We start from the raw sequence: 18,357 nt of genomic DNA on the forward strand, positions 1-18,357 counted from the left end.
AAGAATATTTGATTGTGGTTTTGTTTTCAAACCAAAAAAAAAAAAAAAAAAGTGATCCCAGTATACTTAGCAATATTCACAGAAGAATGTGCCAATCAAGAGACATATTTCAAAGCAAATGAACTACCTTCCTCCATTCATCTTGAACTAGTTAAGATTTCTCGTGTATAAATCTGACAGTTTTGTCCTTGTGGAAGTTATACAGCTTTAACTTTTTGATGGTCTTTTAAAACTGGACAATGGTAATTGAACAAATATTTTCTATAATAAGAAAAAAAAATCTGTAGAAAGCTGAACCAGTGTTAACATTTACAAAGATTGTACACCAGAGTATTAATAATTTTGTCATTAATCATCAAGACTTAAATATAATTTTGTTAAGCAGTCTCTATCAAAATTAGTCCAAAGTATTATGTATGTGTGTATATATATGCATGCTTGTGTATACATACATATATATGTGTATATACATATATATCTCCCCCTTTCTGTTTGCCGTGAGCACCTGTATTCATCTTCAGGTCAAATTTTTCATTATAAAAGATAGCCACACTTTCAAAGCGAATTAAATTACAAGCCTTTTTCAATAACTACTTTTCAGTGAGTGGATATAGAAAAAGCTATTTAATCTAACGTAAAGTTTTACTTTAGCACTCAACTAAATAGAAATTTAAAAGGAAGTTCTGTTTAAAAATATGATAAAATATTGTAGAAATGTGATTTCATTTTGTAAATTGAGTAAAAAAACTTATTAGTTAAAGCAAACTTATGAAATCTTCATAGGTATTTTTATAAACCTATAAAAATGAAGCAAATAAATTCATTTGAATTGCTATGTATCTTCCTAACATTTTAAAATGAAAAACAATATATTTGTATAAATAGTCATCCTTTCACAGGGGATACTTATTTATCAAGCTCCCACATCAACTTAAAATCTTGAATTCTACAGGATACTTTCATATTAAATGTCAAAGTTAAGGAAAATTTAGACTAAAAAAGAAATTTTGGGTAACAATCGTAGTTTTTAGAATATGTGTAATTCCATTTACTTTCTCAGCTTTTCAATTCTGTTTATCTTAAAATGAGTTTCACACAATGTCATAATGCAGTAATTCAATATCACTACATAATGTATTTGAGAAATGTCTAGTAACTCTCTTATTATTTGGCAATTTCATGATTCAAATCTCCTCTTACTGTTTTGACCTTGGCTACATTTTAATGCAAAAACAAAATATTTTTCAAAGAGCATTGAGAAGACTGAACATTTTTAAGATGGAGAAATCAAACAGGGTAAGTTAAAATATCTATCATATTGCATAATTGAGTCTTTTATTTAATGAGATACTTATTTTTTTACCAAGTCCCATGACCCTAGAAAATACCAGGCTCTATCAGGCAGGTAATTGCTGTTTGTTTTATCTACAGCCAATTTAAAGTAGAAATTGATGGAAATCAGTCATAAAATCCATGCAAAAAAGAAGAAATAAGGATCTCCTAATCAACCGGAAAATAAATAAGATTGATTAATTCTTTATGTGCATAGCTGACTATGCCATTTAAACCCAAGAACCATGCTTATCTCATGTTTATTTTCTTCAAATGGCTGCGTGTAGACAAAGGATACAGGCAGAATATATTTTGTAAGTATATAATCTAGTATCATAAGCAGATCATCCTTTTACAAGAGGAAAGTTTTAAATTGACATTAAATGAACTGTGAACTGGGAGGCTGAAAATAAAAGTCAACTTCACATACATATAAACACCCATACACAAAAATATGCTACAAGTGCCTCACATTATATCATGCTGCTCTTGGACATTTTTAAGGGTGGACGGACACCTCCATGCCTGACCACGTGCCACCCACTGCCCTTCACTTCAGCACCTGAGGTGTCTGAACTCCTGGACGCAAGACCTGTTTCTAATGAAATTCCTCAGGATACAGCAAGCTTCTGATGTTACAGATCATGCATATAATCACTGTGCCAATGCCACTCAAGCTTAGATGTCACTCATTCATCAGTCAAAAAGAACACTCACAAAATTCCTCATTAGATAGCTGCCATAAGTGCATGCATGGGAAATTGATATCCATGTCATATACTGTTAAGAAGATACTTGGCTCCACTGCAAAGTTTGGAAGAATGGTACTTAACATGGGTTACAAAGCACATATATAAGGAGGCAAACATATGACTCTACACTTAGGCTTGATGACAGTTCTTTCCTGAGTCACTCAACCCACGTTTTGCTGTCCTAAGACAAAAGTTGCATTCAAAGAAAGCAAAGCTTGTATAAAATATCCTATTCTACAGAATATTTTTATAAAGAAAGATTTAAAAACTTGCATAACAATCATTCTGTATGGTACTCAAAGACACTGAAAAGGCATACACAATGAAATCACCTCTTATCATTGACTTCAGGATATAAAATAATTAAAATTATAATGTGCTAAAAATTACATTACGTTTTCATGAAATCTGTCTGCCAGGTAAACATATCAAAATGCAGTCTCACACAGGCTGATCATTTTAGAGTATAATATTTATTAAATTTCATCATTTATGATCACTTTGTTATAACCAAATTCACTCACATAAATTTTGACATTTAAAAACAAAACATACTGATTTTTCAACTCTTTCACTTACTTGTACTTTTTAATTCTCATGCAGTGCTCATAATTAGGAAATACTGTACATTAACCTTCTCTTATTATGCCTATTAAGAACTAAGTTCAGAGAGCAAAAATATGCCAACATAAATTCACTCTCTAAAAACTGCTCATAGATATATTAGCCAATGTTCCTTCGAATTATAATTTATGGTACATTCTTCTGTAAATGTATAATTGTAGTCACATAACAATAGTTATGATGAGGCAATAATATCATTTCAGGAAAAAGATTACAACAAAAGTTGAAGAGAAGAGACCAGAGCATGTAAAGCCATTGAGAACACCACATACACTTCAAAGTTTTCCACTTTCCAGTTGGAAAGAACATGCGTAGAGTTTTCTTAGGAGTCAGTTGTCAGGAGTGCATGAAAACTGGCTTTCATGTCATGTATGTTGAGATTGATGTCACTGAGGAAAAAGAGCTGTGTTCATTATCTTTTAGGTCGGTCTATATCATCTATAGCTGCTAGAAGTTTCTGTCTTGCTTTCTTATTGATATGGGATCCCAGGCAAACATTCACCAGATTGGTCAGTTGCTTTGTTGAATATTCCTGCTTAAAGAAAGAACCAAATTTAATATAGTAAAGACATGTATCTATCAATGCAATAAAAGAACAGGCAGATATTCAGGTACTGGATAGCTCTGACACTCAAACCAGAGAAAAGCAGTGGAAATTATAGAGTTAGAACTCTGAAGAAAAGTTATTTACGAAGCTCTAAAAGCAGGGAATAAAGATAGTGTAATATATATTTGGAACAGGAAGGAATAGGATCTATTTTAATATTCAAGGCAATCCAAGGTACCCCTGTTTTTTTATCACTTCAAAGGTCACATTTTCTGTTTGTTTCTGTGATATTCTTTATTATTCAATTATCAAAATACACAGAATTTTCCAATTTAAAAAATGCCGATTACTGTACATTTTATAAAGAACTTTAGTTGATAAAAACAAATAAAACCCTCAAACTGAACAGCAACTTTTCTAAGATACAAAAAATGAACAGGATAAGAAAGTTATTGTTTTTAAACCTGGTATTATAATTGGCAGATAGTAAAAAAAAACTAAGTATTTCTCACTATCTAAATCTATCTGGTTCCTGAATTTCAGATAATAAATTGCTAGAATGAGAATGAAGAGCGTTTCACTAGAAATGCTTGCATACTGGTTTGGTTCTGGAGGTTGAAGAGGAAGGGATCAAATGAAAGATCGTCATGTACCATCGCCTCTGTCTTTATTGAAGGTAACCACTAAAGATAATACGCTTCCAAAATATGAGGAAGAGTTCATTCTAAAAACTCAGCAAACTGCTCTGCTTGGGTATCTGCCCTCTGAGAGCAAGAGTCACCATCTGGCAAGAATCTCATTTAATCAGTCAGCACTCAGTGGGTATCCATCGCCATCCAGCACTGGACTTGCCATTGCAGGCAGTTTCTCTGGAAAGTCCCTTCTGCTGCTGAGAAAATGTCACTGAATTACAGACATTTAATAAGTTAAAGCTTTTCCAAAATACCAACTTAAAAAAGTTCAGTACACTACATTAAAGCAAGAAATCTTAAAATGGCTATTATTATTGCTGTGCTCTTTCTCAACTTGGAAGTGTTTACAGCTTATTCCACTAAGTAGATTCTGGCAACGTTCAGTAATCCATCTGTATATAAGTCTAACGTTTTGGTTCTCAAATGTCATTGGGGCAAAATGTGTGGAAGTTTTTCTCGATTCTTGGCTTACTGGTCAAAATCACTGAACATAACATGTACATCCCTACTCAGCTTCCAACATATAGTGGGACTTTCACAAAAAATTAACTAATGCTGATGTTCGAGGCTCAAGTTCATTTCCTCTTTTTATGGTATTAAAACTCAAAAGGATGAGTTAGACAAGGTAAATACAAATAATTCCTTATTTTCCTTACTCAAATGAATAAAATGTTACTTAACTTTTACACCCATGATGTTTATAGCCTAAATAAAGGGGAACACTGGATTTATTAAAGCAATAAGATTTAGGGATGACTTTTAATGCTTCCCATATTTTCATTAAATGCACCTTCATATACTGCCTACCCAGACAAACGATATAGGAATCATATAGGAGAGGTCTTATACCAAGAAAGTTTAAGTGACATGTTTTGAGTTAAACTGGGTTGAAAATTGAGTATCCTAAATAAAAATGAACGATATTTTTCTCTACTTATCTATATGGTCACACAAAAGTAAAATAATCAAATTTCTATTAAAGGAAAAATTTAATGATGGATGCACATTAGGTAAGCCATTTAAATAATATCATCAATCATCACTGATAATGGTAACATTCAGGATGTTACCATTGCATTACTGAGAGGTACAAGAAGGTTTGAATTTTATAATAAGACTATATAGCATAGGAATAGTTTCACTGCTACTGTATTCCATCTTTCTTGAGGTTAACCAGCTTTAGTTTTTTCCTATTACACAAATGCAGGAAAAATATGGTCAATGTTTTGATTTGGCTGTATTTCCAGATAATTACTATGAACAGTTCAGAAGGGCTCAACAGATTTGATTAGGTAAAGAACAGTGCATATTCAATCTTAATATTGTAAAGAACTGACCTAAGTAATTTATGTTAAGAAAGCAAATGTTTTCTTTTTCACTCTCATGGTTTTGAATTATATAAGATATCAGACAAACACAAAGGAAAGGAATGAAAACTTAATTAACTGTTTCCCAACTCTCACCCTGTGCTCTTTGATCCAGCGTTCCATGTCATTCTCAGTTAGGTAGTAGGCTTTGATATAAGTTTCCACAAATTCTTTATCAGGAATGGGTCTAATATCTGTTAGTTTTTCAAGTTTCATTAAAAACTGTTGAAAATCCAATTGCATCAAGGCACGACCCTCATTACTGCACTTCTTGACGTTGGCATATCTAAGATACAATAATAAGACAACATAAATAATCATCTCCTCTCTAAACCACATTTGGATAGATCATCCAGATACGAGAGAGTTCAGGAAAAGAGCACATGGGCCTTGTGTCAGGAGTGAGCTGTGTTCAAGCCCTGTCATTTACCTACCTGGTTAAAAAAATAATAATAAAAACAAATAAAGGTCATTTTTCCTATCTAGTTTTCAGTTTCCTCATTTGCAAAGTAAAGACATTAAGCAACTTCAAGGTTCTTCATTTCTCTACAGACTCTAGTTCTCTGTACCCAATTGCATTATTTATAAGACTAAGCTCTGAATGTTCCAAAGTAATCCTAGTTTTATCAAACTGTTCAATATTTTAACTACTCAATGCAAAGGAAACAAATGAAATAATTCTCCCATGAACACCATACTATTTCCATGATACAACAATCTGCAGACTTATTCTAACACCCCACACTGTTGAAACACTGTGGACTATGCAATAAGAATAAATATATTAACCTTAACCGTCAAACATATTATTACTCAGGTCAGTGTCTCATTTCTTTAATCAATCTTACAGACCATGGAAAACTCAATCTTAGGGAACAAGGGATTTCCCCTAGGGATATCTGCAAGAAAATCACAGATTATAATATTTAAAGTGATCAAGCCCTTTTCCCCCACCCCCAGGTGTTTTATTTTGAAATCTAACATATATTTCTCAGTTTTCTGCACAAACTTATTGCAAATGCTTTTCAGTTCAGATTGTTCATACAGCTTTTTTGCCAAGATGGTTGTCAGTTTGTCACTATCACCGTTCCATTAACACACTCTTTTATAACAAACGAGAACTAAAAAGAAATCAGATGAACAAGAGTGTGAAAATTCAATTGACATGCAACTTTAGATCACTGTACATGGTCTTTGAAACAGCTGTATGCCTTTTGGAAATGTTTTAAATGTACTACTGATACTTTTTTTGTGTTCTAGATGTTGTGAGCAGAGAAAGCATGGTCTCTGAGTAAGTGGGAGAATTACTACTAACTGATCTATAAATTTAACAAATGGAAGATTTACATAGTTTTCATTGCTATAAAGATACACAGGGTTATGAGGACTGACTTTGCCATCAGGAATCAGGAATCCATACACCTTCTCAACCTTTAAAAACTAAACTTGGACAAGTTATGTACCTTTTTAAACCTGGATGTTATGGTTTGGATATGAGGTGTCCCCAAAAGATCATGTGTGAGATGATCCAGGAAGGTTGGGAGGAGGAAACAATTAGATTTTTGAGACTTAATCTAATCAGTGAATTAATCCCTAATGGGATTAACTGAGTGGTAATTGGAGTCACGTAGGGTGTGGCTGGAGGAAGTGGTTAATTGGGAGCATGGCTATGGGGTATATATGGTGTATCTGGAGAGTGGAGTCTCTCTCTGCTTCCTGATAGCAACGTGAGCTGTTTTCCTCTGCCAAACTCTTCCACTATGATGTTCAGCTTCATCTCGAACCCCGAGGAATGGAGCTGGCCTTCTGATGACTAAGACCTCTGAAACTGTGAGCCCTCAAATAAACTCTTCCTCTTCTACAATTGTTCTGGTCAGATCTTTTTTAGTCACAGCAGCGAAATAACTAACTAAAATACTTAGAGACTAAGTCTTATCGGTGATAAGACAGAATAACAGTATCTATCAAAAAAGGTAAATCAAGCTTTGGTGATATAATCCTGTGAAATTATGTCTGGTTCTATAAATAACACAGTGCTCAATAGGTGATAATAATTTGTTTAATTTTCAGGTAACCATCAACTTCTGCATTCTTTGTTCATCTATTTAATGACTGTCACCAGACAAAAATAAAATATAGAGACAGGCATGGTGAGATTTATGGCTTATTCTCTAATCAGATTCCAAACTTACCTACTATTTTTTGTTATTTCTACCAATCCTCTTCATCCATTACTACTAACATTTAATGTTATTCATGTATTTTATTATTTTAAGAAACAGGCTGTTCTCAGGAAAAACTTACCCTTCCACAATAGTCCTATTGGCCAATCGTATACAATGTTCCCAAAGTGTATTAGACACAGGCAACGGTATCCGAACTCTCTTAGAAACTTCATTTAACCTCCTGTTAAACTGCTCGAATTCCTAAGAAAACAAAAATCATGGCAGTATGTGAATATCATAATACCACCGTGCTTTCCCATAAAAGTGGATAAAGAAAAAAAGAAAGACTTAGAATCAAACCAACTAAAATGTAAAGAGATCAATGCCAAAGATAATTTATACTTAATGTACAGGTTTTAAAATAAGTATGTTATAGTAGAGAGTACACTACATTTTATCTTTAACAATGTCCAAATGCATCTACATCTCAAAATTGCCAATGGTTGTCACAGTGGATTAAAAGAGCTAAATGAACAAAATTTTGTTTTAAAAATATCTTTGAGAAACCCAGTTTGAAAAAAAGATTAGTTAGCTTTCAACTCAAAGTTAATTATTTCTGATTTGTGGTATACTCCTTAGAAAGCAATCTGAAAAATTATTCATTTTCCTAAACATTCTGTAAAAGTAAATAAATTATAATATACCAATTAACTTAAGTCATAACAACAAATTTTTAATACAAAGAAAAAACATTTTTCTATTTTCTACCAAAAAACCCTGAACATTTTATCATCTGTCAGCTTTTATGACATACCTGTAAAACAAACACACAAATACACACACACAAAACTCATTAACTCCAATAATTCTATGAAAGCAGAAAACAGTGCATCTTCAATGGACAGTCTCTTTGTACTATTATCAAATAAACATGTGCATTTATAAAAAAAAAGACTGCTGACCCTTTCTTGGCAATTTATTTCAAATAAAGTGAAAGCTTAAAACTATGTTTTAATTGTTTCCTGAACAAAGAAGCAACACAATGTAAGTCAGAGCTGATATATGTTCAAATTTTTCAAACACATGAAAGAAAAAAATATGAAATCTGATCATCTCCAGTCAAGCTACTACATAATGATAAATGTGTTATCCTTTGCTCTTTTGCTACTTCTTAAATCACAATTTTTCTAACTGACTCATTTTTAACAGTTGCTTGCTTTAAATTATTTTTTTAAATGGATCATCAATTCACTAAGCTTACCTACAAAAATTAGAGTTAAATATGCTCTACATCTGTTGTTTCATTTCAAGAATCTAGCAGAGCTGTAGTATTTTGTTAGTAATTAAAGCATTTGCTATGATAAACTGCTTTGGATTTCAAGAGTCACACAATCTAATACTTCTCATTAATACCTTATTTTCAAGATAAAGCTATATGCTTCCTGTAAAAAATGACATTCTACTTATTGCTAAATTCAATGTTCAAGAATGCTGGCTGTTAAATGAATAATAAAACTATTTTATTTTATTTACAATTCTCTGGGGGGGGGGAAGCAGGCTTTCACATGATTTAAACTTGGAAAAGTAGTAGAAAGAACAAAAGTTCTCATGGAAAATTAACCTTAATGCTTAAAGAAGGCCTTACTTAAGTTGCTCAGAGTTAGGTTCGGGTTAATAACCTGAGTAACACTGGTTCTTCCCTATAATAATCATGTTTCTTGGAATTAGAAATAATTGAAGCACTTAGCCTCCTTCTACTATTACATATAGTCACGGAGTGTAGAAGTCTTTCTTGCATCCCTGTGGTCTTAATGTTTGTGTCCCCACAAATTTCTAGCAGTGGGGTCTTCATGACAATTAGGTCATGAGAGCAGAACTCTCATGAAAGGAAGCAGTGCTTTTTATTTTTTAAAAGAGGCCCGAAAGGGCTGCCAGACCCCTTTTGTAATGTGAGGATACACCAAGAAGGTGACATCTATGAGAGTTTGGGGCCTCACCAGCTACCAGATCACTCTGAGTCATGATCTTGGGCTTTTTAACCTCCAGAAATAACAATTTGCTATTTATAAATTACCCACTCTACTGTATTTGTAATGGATTAAAATATCATGTTATAAAAAAATGTAATCAACTTTTCAAAAACAGAATAGTTAAAAAAGAGGGGGTTTCATATTTATGAATCATATTGATCTTTTGGGTATCATATTTATAAATTATATTGTTCTTTTATAATCTAAGTTAAAATCTGAAATTGAAATCGCCTTCATGTTTTAGAAACCAAAGTTCTTTCATTATTTTTCAAGGTCAATGTTCTTTGAATGCCAGGGTAGTAAATACAGAGTACCCTGGTTTTCACTCACTCTTTATATCTCTATGGAGACTCCTCTATACTGCTTATGAAGTTCTTTGACTTGGGGACAGAGGACTCCAGAAGGGGGTACCATAAGTAGTGTCAGTGGGCACAACAGACCACTCTGCTGCTATCCCTATCCCATGGCTTTATCAGTCCTCATGTGTCCCAGGCTACTATTAATTGTCTTTGATAAGAAGGTAAGAATGAAAGTGCAAATGAGACAAAAGACAGGAGTTTTTAAAAAGCTATTTTTGTTCATTGACAAATATGCAAAACCAAAAAATTTCTGAAAACTGCTTTCTTTCATTTTCTTTCTTCACCTCAGATACCCACAAGGCTCAGTTCCTTACTTCCTTCAGGCCTCTTCTCCACGCAGTTTATGAAAGTCCTTCTGTGACGAGAGTATATAAATGGTTTTCTCTCTCACCCACATCCTGTCATTTCCTTCCTCTCTTTAGCTGGTTTATTTTTTTCTCAGCACTACTCATCACTTGACATTATATGTCAATTCATCTGTTTACTGCTGTCTCTGCTCTGGCATGTAAATTCCCTGAGGGCATGTAAGTTCCTTAATTCACAATTATATTGCCAGCACGTCTATCAGTGCATGGCACATGTCAGGTGATCTTTTAATATCTAGTCATACATAAATTGAAAAAAAATGTCTTCCTAGAAATTTATAAGTGCAAGTCACTGAATGCAAAGAGCTATTTGCATGTCATGTTGCAAAAGTAACGTGATTTCTAGTAAAAATAACTTGGAATTATCAGGGACAAGGTCACTTGCTATTGATTATACACACTAAACTATAGAAATAACTTCTAACTAAACAGAAATATCTTCTTGACTTTAGAACAATGACCAGTGGATTCTTACCACTACTTTTTAATTAGAGAACTTGAAATTTTAGTCAGAAAAATTAGGCAAGGTAGGATTAAAGAGATACAAATAGGAAAAGACAAAGTTAAATTATTTCTGTTTTTAGATGATATGACCCTGTATTTATAAGACGCCCCCCCCCAAAAAAAAAGCCTCCACCAAAAAATGTCTAGATCTAATAAACAAATTCAGCTAAGTAGCAGGATATAAAACAAACACACAAAAAATCAGTAGCTTTTCATGCCAATAATGAACCTGATGAAAAAGATATTAGGAAAATAAGTCCATTCACAATAGCCTTAAAAAGAAAAAAATCTTGGCATAAATCTGAGGAGGTGAAGGACTTCCAAAATGAAAATTACAGAACATTAAAGACAGAAACTCAAAAAGACATAAAATGGAAAGACCTCCCATGTTCTTACATAGGCAGAATTAATACTGTTAAAATGGCCATACTACCAAAAGTGATCTACAGGACAAGAAAAAACAGCCATAAAATTCATTTGGAAGAATGAAAGGCCCATGCAAAAGTTATTCTGAGCAATAACAGCAATGCTGGAGGCACCACAATTCCTGATCTCAAATAATACTACAGAGCAAGAGTAAAAATTAGAGGAAAGAAAAGAAACAAGAAACAGACATGAAGACCAATGGAAAAGAATAGACCATACAGAGACAAATCCACATAGTTGCAATTACCTGATACTCAACAAAGATACCAAAAACATACACTGGAGAAAAGACAGCCTTTTAAACAAAGTGTGCTATGAAAAGTGGATATGCATGTATGAAAAAAATGAAACTATATTTCTAGAAAAATGAAACTAATCCCTATCTCTTACTATGTACAAAGGTCAACTCAAAATGGATCAAATACCAAGGAATTAGACCAGAAACTTTGTAAATGCTAGAAGAAAATGTAGGGTCAACATTCCAACATATAGGTGCAGGCACTGATTTCCATAATGACTCCTAAAGTTAAAGAAATAAAACCAAGAATCAGTAATGGGATGCCATAAATTAAAAAGCTTCTGCACAAAAAACAAGAGTGTGAAGACAGAGCTTACAGAATAGGAGAAGTTACTCCTCTGGTAAGAATTAATATGCAGAATATATAAAAGAACTCCAAAAACCAAATAATCGAAACCAAAAAACCAAGTGTCCCAATCAAGAAATGGGCAAATAAACTTAACAGGCATTTCTCAAAAGAAGAAATGAAAACAGGCAACCAATAAATGAAAAAACATTCAACATCCTTAGTAATCAGGGAAATGCAAACCAAAACTGAGATTTCATCTCACTTTAGTTAGAATGGCAACAAGAATACAAATATTATTAAATTCTGGCAAAGATATGGGGGAAAAGAATACTTACTTATACACTGCTAGTGGAACTGCAAATTAATACAACCACTTTGTAAATCAGCATGGAGATTCCTCAAAATAGACCCATATGACCCAGCTATTCCACTCCTCAGTATTTATCCAAGAGAACTAAAATAGGCATACTATAGGTGATACATGCATTCCTATGTTTATAGCAGCACAATTCCCAATAGCCAAGTTATGGAACCAGTCTAGGTGTCCATCAACGAAATGGATAAACAAAATGGGATACACACACGCAATATCTATATATCTATATATGTATGTATATATGTGTGTGTGTGTACGTGTGAGGGTGTGTGTGTATGTCTATATATATAAATGGCATTTTATTCAGCCATAAAGAAGAATAAAATTATGTCATTCACTGGTAAATGGATGGAACTGGAGAACATACCTTTAACAATGCATCTACGTATATGTTATGCTGTGACATGATTTCTTTTACATCCCATTTCACATTAGCCATTAGGAGCAGCATCTGTTCATAATCAATGGCTTTACCAGCTACAATCCAGTAAATTGGTTTGCGTAGTTCACTAGCAGTTGAGACTGTCTGAAATACATTTTACAGAAATGAAGACAATTACTTTCTATTTAAAAAGGATATTTCATCTCACCCCAATTAGAATGGCGATTATCAAGAACACAAGCAACAACAGGTGTTGGCGAGGATGTGGGGAAAAAGGTACACTCATACATTGCTGGTGGGGTTGCAAATTAGTGCAGCCACTCTGGAAAGCAGTATGGAGATTCCTCAGAAAGCTTGGAATGGAACCACCATATGACCCAGCTATCCCACTCCTTGGCCTATACCCAAAGGACTTAAAATCAGCATACTACAGAGATATAGCCACATCAATGTTCATAGCTGCTCAATTCACTATAGCCAGATTGTGGAACCAACCTAGATGCCCTTCAGTTGATGAATGGATAAAGAAACTGTGGCATATATATACAATGGAATATTACTCTGCCATGAAGAATGATAAAATGATGGCATTTGCAGGCAAATGGATGAAATTGGAGAATATCATGCTAAGTGAGATAAGCCAATCTCAAAAAACTAAAGGACGAATGATCTCGCTGGTAAGTGGATGAGGACATATAATGGGGGGTAGGAGGGGTTAGCGTTAGGGTTAGGGATAGGTTTAGGGTTAGGGATAAGGAATGTGGTAAGAATGGAGGAAGGAAGGACTGTATAGGGGGAAAGGGGGGTGGGAGGGGTGGAGGGAAGGGGAAAAAATAACAGAATGAATCAAACAACACTGCCCTATGTAATTTATGATTTTTAATAAAAAAATAGAAAATTTTTAAAAAAGGGTATTTTACTCATTTCTAGTATCCATCATATCTAAAACTAAAACACTCTATTTGGAGACTTAAATTATGAAAATATTTTAATGAGAAGGCCAAGACCTTACTCAAAATACAATTTTGAGACACTGAATAAACTTGAAGCCATTGACATTACAATTACAAGAGACCTGGAAATTTTCATAAAGACTGAGAACTATTTCTCAAACTCTTCCACTTCTCTCCACTCCCAGTACCTGACCTCCGGAGTCCATTACCTCTCACTTGCATATGTGAGTCTTCAACTGGTATCCTGACTGTAGTCTTGCCATCAAACCACTCTTCACCCTGTCCCCAACAAACTCCTTCTAAAACACACACCTGAAAATGCTCACCTGTTTCAATCCCTCCAGTAGCTTCCTGGTGCCCTCAGAATCAAGTCCAACTCCAGATAGAATGCTTTCTATGACGTGGCTCCCACATGTCACTCTAGCCATTCTTCTTGTCCCCAGCCATCTGCTCTGACAAGTTTAGTTCCCCCAGCTGACCACATGCACCATGCTCTCTCTCTCATCTTCGGGTCTTGAAATATTCTGTTCTCTTAATCTGGAATATATCCCCAACTGGCTCTCTCTACCTGGCTAGTCCAGCTTCCTCCACACTGCTTTCTCTCCACTATGGCTCTCCCCTTCTCCAGTGTGAGCTAAATATGCTGACATGGATTTTCCCCTTCATCATAGCATTACTATTCATTATTATAAATATAGTTTTAATTATCTCTCTCTCTCTCTCTCTGCTAAAAGTTCTAGGGGGTGCTCAATAAGTATTTATAGGAAATCCATGAGTAATATTTTATCCAATTCTCCTGGGACTTAAGCGACTGATCTCTAGTTGGGGGGGGGGGGGCAGCCTAAATAATCTGTGACAGTCCTATCTTATTCACAGTGGAAATGACAAAGACAATCTCTGACCTGAGAATAAAACTGCTGCAGAAAGGGCTTTTTGACTGCTGGCATCACAGCATCCAGATGTGGCTGAAGGAATTCAAACTGTTCAGCCAGAAATACCCTAAAGAGAATAAATAATCACTGTTAAACAAACCTTGCAGGATTTAGAGACTGCCAATGTTTTTTGTATAATCTTTTAAAATCTCTAAGCAAAACCTTAACACTTAGAATTTATTTTCCCATTTGGTAGCAACATTCTTGCTGACACCAAGGGCAAGTTACATGTAACACTGATAATGTATCACGGTTTATGTAGAATCTTCAGTTACTGACAGGAACACATAAAACATATACCAAAAGGCTTTCTAAAGTTTTACCCAAAGCAAGGATTATGTGGCTAAAGATCAAAACCTGTAAGGTTTCATTTCTTTCATATGTATAATTGAAAATCAACCATGCAGTTTTAAAAATCGATTGGTACTCTGTTAGCATATACTTCTAAGAAACAGGTAAGTGATGTTTAGAAGAGGCAGTTATATACAGCTAGAAAACTAATTATACAATGTCTACTTTTCTAAGCTATTTAATGGCAGAGCAATTGGGTTGGTTTTATTTTGTTTTTTAACAACTTACAGGGATTCTGTGGCTACCACTCTTTCTGCCAACCCATACAATGAATCCCCAGATGTCAAAACCACTAGGTGACTGAGGTGTGGGCTGGGTACCTTCTCCTTTCTTTCTTCTGCTGCTGTGAGTGTGGCAGTAGGATCAGCTGAAACTTCCTAAAAATACAACACACACATTTTACATTAACACCTGAAACAGCAAATCTAATGGTAACAAACCATATGAGTTTGACAAACCTAGAACTGCAATTAAAACACTCACTGGCATACATTAACTAATCATAGTTTTAGCTCTTTTTCCCCCCTGTTTGTTTTGTAACTACTGGAACTTTCCATTTTAAACTATGTGAAAATTATTATGTAGATCATACACTATATGTTATCATCTAAGCATGACCTTGAGTCTGCCAACACAAGGAATCTTTATGAATCAAGTTTCAGAGACAACATTAAGATGCCCCTCAAGAACTTATAAATGAGGAAAATAAACTTGATCCTTCATAACCAAGCTATAAAAATCATAAAGGAGGGTTTGATTAACCATTGCACATCCAAATCTTAATCAAGATGACCTTGGTATAATCTCAAGAAGGCAGAACTACAAAGCAGGTGTATTGTATCTGTCTAGGAATAGAATCTTCTTGAGAAGGAAAGAGATGCCCAGATGCAGGGTATGTTGGGCTCCTAGGAGTTCCAGGAGAGATCCAATGATTTAGATAAAAAGCCACGAAGTCAACAGGAGAGAGGCAGCCTAATCTGAGACCAAGAAAACTCATTAGGCTGCAAATCTGTTTTATCTGATGCCATTCTCACTAGCAAGCCGAAATTATTAATTTATCTTTCCAGGTATTTTGATGTCAGACAAGGAGTAACTTGAATGTGAGTTATGTACCTTCTTGGACTTCACACAAAAATATCCTGTATCATACACAAACAGCTTTGTGTGTGTGGGAGTCTTGAGAGCTTAGATAAGTAAGGAGACACTAGACTGGTCACCTGTAGTAGCTGACAGAGGACTGCTGCCAGTTCGTTTCACAGACACACATATATTAAGGTGAGCAAGTTTCCCTTTGTAAAGTAAACATGAAGGAATGCTGTTCAGAATATTGACATCGTCATATGCCCAGAGTTGCTCATTCAATGTCAAAGAAGAGAATCTTATTTATCGTTTTGGGGACAGTCAAGCTGGTGACGTCACAACTGCATTGTAAAAAGAACATCTTCATGGGCGCATGGTTCTCAATAAATGACTCCTAGCAATACCAATGATATAAAGATCTCAAAGTCCCTTTACAGTGGGAGGTCACGAAGAACTTTCATAACCAAATATATTTCTACTAACAAGTAGCTTGAATTAGAAACGGAAATAATAATACTAGCTTTTCCAATAATGGCATGGCAACAAACTCTATTTAATATGTTTTGAAAAGAAACTCCAGAAGAGAAATTTGCAAGAAAAAAATAGAATAAATGCTAAGCAGATGTGCTACTTTTTAAAGTTTATAGTAGGTAACTCCTGACCTTACCCAATCCTTTAGTAAAATGTTTTAAATTTTTGATTTAGAATGACATTATCATTTGCAGTTTATGTACTATTTTCAGTATGGAAAATATTAAATGATTATCCCCATTATGGAATTTCAAGGTAAGAATCTGAGTGAACAGACATCACAATTAAATGCAGATATAAATAAGAAATTGCCTTAAAAGACTCTCAAAGAAAATTTTAGCACAAAAATTGGATATAAACAAATCTAAATATGTATAAAAATGTAAACCTAGATTACTGCTTGAAGAAACTTTATAATCCCAAATATCCAACATTTTCCAGGTGACTAAAAATGCTGTCAATTACATAAGGTTCTGGAAGCATAATTTATTTTTGTAAATTCAGTGAAATACAAATAAAAATTACAAAACATTTCAAGTTAGAAAATGGTACTATTTTTAAAAATTCCTTTTAATTTCCTGTCTTCTCCTAAAGATAGTCTCTCTCATCTCTCATTACTTGATTAGCATTTAAAAGTTATTTGGAGAATAACTGCTCTTCCTCTAGGGAGAATGACGATTGTGGAGCTACACAAGTTAATCAGTGTTATAGCTCCTTTATTTGTCTCTACTAGAAAGGGAGCAAATCCACTCAAGCAAAACAAAACAAAACATAATTCATGAAATTAGTGTATGATACCAACTGGTTGCCTGTGCTATTCAATTCTGCTTTTTTTTTTTTTTTTAAATAACTGTCCAATTGAGAACCCTTGGAATAATTCATGACTTCCACTCCTCCTTACCTCTCATATCTACTCCACCACTAAAAAATTAACAGACACTTCTCTTTTTTATTCCTTTCTGATGCCACTAATTAGTTGGGCCTCACATCCTTTGGCAGTTATGACTGGACTATTCCAAATAAATAAATAACAGATAAAGATGAAAGAGTAATTATTATTTTATTTATAATAAAATAAATAGAATGTCTGAATAGGCATTTATTGCTATATACTTCTCTCTGAGAACTACTGTTGCTACATCCCACAGGTTACTTGAGCATAAAAGATCAAAACTGGCTGTATCACACTACTTGACTTCAAAATATGCTACAAAATAAAGCAACAAAAATACTGTACTGGTATAAAAACAGATACAGAGACCAATGGAACAGAATAAAGAATACAGAAGTAAATCTATTTACTTATAGAAAACTGATTTAGGCAAAAGTGCCAAAAACACACAATGGAAAAGGACAGACTCTTTGAACTGGGAAAACTGTATATCCCCATGAAGAAGAATGAGGCTGGACCCTCTCTCTCCCTAATGCACAAAACAATGAACTCAAAATGATTTGAGTGAAATGTAAGACCTGAATTATGAAACTACTACAAATAAATAGGGGAAAAACTTCAGACCTGGAAAAGGCAAGTAAGACTTTTTGGACAAGACCCTCAAAGCACAACCAACAAAGGCAAATACAGACAAATGGCATTACATCAAACTAAAAAGCTTCTGCCCAGTAGAGAAAACAAGTAGAGAGACAACCTATAGAATAGGAGAAAATACTTAAAACTATGCTGACAAAAGATTAATATCCAGAATATAAGGAACTCAAGCAACTCAAAAGCAAAAAACCCTAAAACCCAAACAAGTAATCTGATATAAAAATGAACAAAAGACCCAAACAGATATTTCTCAAATGAAGGTACACCAATGAGAAAATGCTCAAAAATCACTAGTCATCAGGGAAATGGAAATCAAAAGCACAATGAGTTATTACCACACTCCAAGAATGACTATTATCAGAAAGACAAAAAATAACAGGCACTGGTGGTGGAAATGTAAACCTGTTTGGTCATTAGGGAAAACAGTATGGAGGTTCTATGTGTGTGTGCGTGTGT

General features: G+C 34.1%; 1 protein-coding gene across 2 annotated transcripts in view; it reads right to left on the bottom strand.

Moving 5' to 3' along the window:
- Positions 1 to 1,575: 1,575 nt before the first annotated feature.
- VPS50 (VPS50 subunit of EARP/GARPII complex) overlaps positions 1,576 to 18,357 on the bottom strand; it is a 120,194-nt gene continuing 103,412 nt past the window's right edge. Inside the window, exons 23-28 of one of the 2 annotated variants that reach the window (XM_079152088.1) lie at positions 14,973 to 15,121; positions 14,364 to 14,460; positions 12,494 to 12,652; positions 7,619 to 7,740; positions 5,411 to 5,600; positions 1,576 to 3,240 (exon numbers count right to left, since the gene is read on the bottom strand). In XM_079152088.1, the coding sequence (XP_079008214.1) occupies positions 3,121 to 3,240; positions 5,411 to 5,600; positions 7,619 to 7,740; positions 12,494 to 12,652; positions 14,364 to 14,460; positions 14,973 to 15,121 (837 nt within the window). In that variant the 3' untranslated portion in view covers positions 1,576 to 3,120. Of the gene's footprint in view, positions 3,244 to 5,410; positions 5,601 to 7,618; positions 7,741 to 12,493; positions 12,653 to 14,363; positions 14,461 to 14,972; positions 15,122 to 18,357 lie in introns of both variants that reach the window. The other variant, XM_079152087.1, reaches the window with a different exon arrangement.

The sequence above is a fragment of the Sciurus vulgaris genome, assembly GCF_902686455.1.
Source record: "Sciurus vulgaris genome assembly, chromosome: 8".
NCBI lineage: Eukaryota > Metazoa > Chordata > Mammalia > Rodentia > Sciuridae > Sciurus > Sciurus vulgaris.